Source organism: Vicugna pacos, chromosome 1 (assembly GCF_048564905.1).
Source record: "Vicugna pacos chromosome 1, VicPac4, whole genome shotgun sequence".
Classification (NCBI taxonomy): domain Eukaryota; kingdom Metazoa; phylum Chordata; class Mammalia; order Artiodactyla; family Camelidae; genus Vicugna; species Vicugna pacos.
Genome location: NC_132987.1, coordinates 65222153 through 65227463, shown reverse-complemented (window position 1 = coordinate 65227463; position 5311 = coordinate 65222153). Strand labels below are relative to the sequence as shown.

Here is a 5311-nt window from a genome sequence, read left to right as displayed (position 1 = left end):
CTGCAATACAGGGAGGGAACACAAGTTGTAGAAACCGTTACTTAAAATTTCTTACTAGCTCATGCAAACTTCTGAGTTATCTCTATTGATTAAGGGGGTAAAAGGAAATAATTATGATGTCTGCTTTTAGCATCTCTTTTGATATTTACATTTAAATATGGGCATGTATTATAAATACTAATGTCTGAAATTCCACATAAGGTACTGAACCACCCACGTAGGGCTTGTACCACCTCTCACTCTTATACAGATACAGATTACTATCTGGAACACTGCCCCAACTCCAGCCACATAACTAGAGCTAAATATCTTCTTGGATTAAAACAAATTTTTAAAATTTTGTATAAAAATTGAACATAAATAAATTTAAATAAAAAACAAGAATCAGAAAAAATGGGCACAGGGGATCTTTTGGGCATGATGGGAAAGTTTTAAAATTGGATTGTGGTAATGATTGCACAATTTTGTAAATTTCTTAAAAATGTAATTGAATTGTACACTTAACATGGGTGAATTTTATGGTATATAAATTATAACTCAAAGGTGATAACAGATCTATAAAACATAAATTAGAGGAACGGATAATACTTCTAAGAAAAAGAAAACAATATTTGTCTTAGTCTGATCCAAAGGCAGACAATCTGCCTGTAGATAACTGGAAATTGACCACCTTGATTAGCCTTATATTATGCATTAGTCATGTTTAATGCTGCAAACTTCAGCATTAAAAATAGGTATTTTATACCTTTAAAACCATATCATAATTCTAACTGACCTGTTTTTAAATTTTGTAGTAGTTCTACAGGACAAAATTGTAGCCCCAACCAGAATAAAAAGTACACATAAGAACTTAAAATTCTAACATTCTTTTCAAGTAGAATTTTGTTTTTATCAAAACAGCATCCATATGCTTAAATTTCTCCTCAGCATTCCAGTTGAAGTAATGCAAATACCAAGAAAATAATCTCAAAGAGAAAAATAAGCAAAAAGATGATAATTATTATGATATAATATTTTCTAAAAAATCAATAAGGAAAAAGTAAAGAACTTCATAAGACCCAAAGGACAGTGATGGTGAGAGCTATAAGCGTGGCCCCAGAGCTCTCAGCACACCCGCAATCTGAGCACTTCCACACTAGCAAAGGTAGCACATTCACTTTATAAAAAATTGAATGAAAAAAGAGAAAGATTATGGTAGGTGAGGCATTTACAAGGCATGTTGATAATATAGTGATGTAAGAGAAAATTGTTTTTTCATTCCTACTCTTGGGTTGCTTTACCCAAAAGGCACTATCTAGTCATACTGCTGGAAAAACTGACAAAGTGGGAGGCGTGGTCTCTTCTGACTGCTGTCCTGTGCTGTGCTGCCTTGGGGAAGTGGGTCCCAGCCCTCCACTCTAGTTGACACATGACAGTCACAGACTGGAAGCAAAGAGGCCTATCTTGTCCTGCCTCTTATCTTTCTAGAACATTGCAGTCTGTGGAAACTGAAATGCTATGTGTCACCAACACCGCGAGTTTCTCAGGTGCTATACTGAGATCCCTTTGGGTCCCTTGAGCTCCAATGACTCATGACTCTATGGCCATGTTATTTCTGGCAGGCAGGGAGGCATGGGGAAGACAGCACAGGCGCCTGGATCCCAACTTCCCCCCGTTGAAGTCACACTGCAGGCGCTCTTTGCACTTATCAGTCTCACAACTTTTCCCTTGATTCTATGACGTCTTTAAAAGACTTGAAATGTTTATCCTTTCCTGATATGTCATCTCACAGAGTCCCCAGAGCCACTCAGAGCATCAGACACCGTCTTACAGGTGAGCACCTGAGGCTCAGGAGAGTTAGATCACCGCCTGTGGTCACACAGCCGCAGATGCAGAGCTCTGCATCATATGCTCTTAGTGCCAGCCTTCCTTTGAGAGCCTCTTGTGGGTGGTTCACATGCTTCCCAGAAACTCAAAAAACTCATTTCGTTAAGCATGTTCCATAACCAAACAGGTCCATGATAAACCACTTTGAACTTGGGTCTACCGGCTGATGTAAGTCGGTAGATATCAGATGTGCCCTCAGAAAGTCCCTGAATGGCAGTAATCCTGCAGTGGGCCAGCTCCTCCTGACCCGCTTTCCCTCCCAGCCTGGCTGTTCCAGAACTGCTGTCTCACCGAGGGCCCACAGTAGGGGCCTCCCAGCCAGCCGTGCCCCTTTGGTAATAAGGGAAGAGCAGCTACAAACTTACCTTCAATCTTGCAGTCAAACCTAGCAGCGCTTCCCTCCACAACTTCTAAGTCACGAATTGTCTTAGAAAAGTAGGGTTTTACATGGGGCTTTTCCTCAGCAACAGCCTCAAGGAAAGCTTGGGCGACATCTTCTAGAAGACAGGAAAGAGGATGGGGTCATTTCTTCATTCCTTCTCTCCTCTTCCCTGGTTTAAAAGAGCTGACTTTTTTTCAGTTGCTATAATTCGGCAGATAATGCAGCTGAGAGGACTGAATCATAAGCACACCTTTCTGCTCGGGACAGGCTGGCCTGCTGCCAAATGACTTTGGCAGAAGAGAGAACTGCGACCAAACTGGGGAAATGTTTGGACTCCCCCTTCCCTTATGCTGACACATTGAAAAAGGAAATAATCTTTAAAAAGGATTTTTGGCTGCATTTCATACTGCTTCAGGATTCAGTTGAGGGTATCTAAGAAGGACGGAACCACACCAGCCATCCTGATCTCTACCCCTTTGTCCTCCAGCAGCAGCAGGCCCTTCATCTGCTCCCAGAAGGGAAGAGCCAGGTCCTAGCGGCATCTTCGACTTGCCAGTGGCTGTATTCTACACACATCTACTGCATTCACATTGTGTGACGTGGACCACGGTTTGGGATTGGTCCAGGGAAAAGCCATAATTTGGAGGGGCTCCTGATCCTCTCCTTCTTTAGGCTATTGCTGGGTCATCTGGGGAGTGGCAAGGGTAGATCGGGAGGGATCAGGCCCATGTGCAGCAGACTCTGTCCCCAGCTGCATCAGAACAGCTCAGCAGGCCATGTTGCCAGTTACCCTGTCTTGTGCACAAAGGGATCTAGACTCAGCTTCTCATCTTTGGATACCAAAAGCACAAGGCAGCAGGAGGTGGAGGGGTGTCTCCGGCCAAGGCGGCACCTCAAGATGGTAAGGGCCAGACCCTGCATGCACCTGAAGCAGGAAGAAGCCGAGGCCTTCGCTGCGGAGATGGATGGGGCAGTATCTCAAAGACGGTGGGCAAGTTACTAACCCTTTTGGTCTCTAGGAAGGGCCCTGTCAATCTGTCTACCCAGTTCAAACGACATGTTTTGGCATATGAAAAATACCAAACAAACATGGACTGTACGAGGTAACTTTTGTTTAAAAGAAAACCACAGAGACATGGTCAAAAAAACAGGAAGGATTTTCTTAAAAGTACACTACAATATGTGTTTTTTACTTTATGTTTGCCTATCATTACATAAGCATTGCTTTTGCAGTGAGAAAAAAAGAAAGCTTTTAATAAAGCCTCTGCTAATTCTTATGTAAAGTATAGAGAAAAGCTAAGCAGAGATCACCTGTTTGTATTAGACAAATAATAACTTTCAAAAGTTGTTAAACCTAAGGTGAAGCAAAGAGTAATTACTAAACTTATCAATTATTGTCAGAGCAATGTAAAAGTACTTCTGAATTTTTCCTTGTAAATTGTGTTATAAAAAACCAAAAACAATTCCCCTCTACCTCCACCCCCACTCCCCCAAAAAAGCCTCTAAATGCCCCTCCATCCCTAACTTCCTTTCTCACCAACTGGCTGGAGAAAATCTTCCTGTAGCTCCTTACCTTCAGAGTCTAGTTTTTCTGCATTGAGCGGGCTGGTTGGTGATCCTGTTGAGGATTTCCTGCCACTGAGCCCTGAGATCATTGCCATAGAGGACAGTCTTCCAATGGCTCTCACAGCATTGCCTGTTTTCTGAAAAATAGACACTGGCGTTGGACTCACGCAGTGTCCCTGGTTCCAAGTGGGCAGCGGGGCTCAGGGAGAAGAGCCCAGCCCAGGAGAGGCAGCTGTCCCTGGAACGAGGGCTTCCCCAGCGCCGAGGTTCCGCCAGAGGAGTGAGCCCAGCCTTGCTCTGCTCAGCACTATCAGCGTGTCGGAAGATGTTCAGAGAATGGAATGGGGCCTGGAACCAATGTGTGCCTTAATGTGACTAAACAAGGTCAACATGAGACAAAAACCCTTTTCATACTGTGCTTCAACTCCCATAAAAGGGATAGTTTATATAAAGCAACTGCAGGCTGAGACAGCTCCAAAGACTTATTGCTGACGGGGCCCAGTGGGGCTGCTTCTCGTAAAACAATGCTAGTGATATGATTTTAATTGGTCAAGAGAAGAGTTACTACGGATCCCACAGGTCCTGTTGCAAAAAAAAAAAAAAAAGGCATTCTATTGACCATGAGCAAGTTGCTTAACCTCTCTGGGCTTCAGTATCCTTCTCTGTGTAAGGAGAGGGTTGGACAAGATGATCTGCAAGGTCTCATTTAGTTCTGTTTAAGATTCAGATACTTTAAAGATTTCGAGAAACACTCTGGCTAGGCCCAGCACAAGTCTGTGATTACCCAGTGAAGCTCCAGAGAGGTGTTCTTCCCAGATGCACACCCCAGCATTAAAAAGAAGAACCTGAAGAAAGGAAAAGCACAGCACTTTGCTCTTCTGAGTGGCAGCGCCTTGGGAGAGGACAGAATTTCTGCTGAAACAGATGCCAGGACTTAAGATGAACATTTTCTTTGCATTTGAAAACTCTACCAAGCATAAGACTTAGGTCAAGGAGTCCCCCAATAACACTCAACTGTGTTTCTCACCTTTAGGTAAAGTTTCTCACCCCTTTTCTAAGGCCAATGGAGTGACTAAGATAAGAAACTAAGGCATAAGCAGCGCTTTCCACCCCTGCACCTGAAGCATCTTTTCAGGCATCCAGATGCTGTGCGTCCAGAAAGCAGATGTCACGACAGACTGGGTTTTGAGAGAGGAAGGAGACAGCCTGTACACAGGCAAACGGCTGGCACTCCCCGCTGGCCCTCAAACTGTGCCGACAAAGCATTATCCTGCTGAATTAACTTCATGCACTTAAGTATTTCATGGAAGCCTCACAATTTTGGAGTATCTGGAAAGCCAATATGCTTCAGTAAAAAGATTATTTCAAAAGTAAGGAATTCAGGGTGCTAAGGAATCATACAGAAAACTGTGTGTAAGTGTGGTTTAAGCAGAGACCTACTGCTGTGACCACAGTTGCCCCCATTTTGTCACATCTCATCCTGGCTGCAGACTATCT

At 43.5% G+C, this 5311-nt stretch overlaps 1 protein-coding gene across 13 annotated transcripts in view; it reads right to left on the bottom strand.

Annotated features, from left to right (window-relative positions):
• Positions 1-5311, bottom strand: part of MYLK (myosin light chain kinase) — a 247068-nt gene that overhangs the window by 2039 nt on the left and 239718 nt on the right. For 10 of the 13 annotated variants that reach the window (XM_072964016.1, XM_072964017.1, XM_072964021.1 and 7 more), the window contains 2 exons: positions 3822-3951; positions 2232-2363 (listed from right to left, as the gene is read on the bottom strand). In XM_072964016.1, the coding sequence (XP_072820117.1) occupies positions 2232-2363; positions 3822-3951 (262 nt within the window). Of the gene's footprint in view, positions 1-2231; positions 2364-3821; positions 4369-5311 lie in introns of those variants that run through there. The other 3 variants (XM_072964015.1, XM_072964025.1, XM_031680442.2) reach the window with 2 other exon arrangements.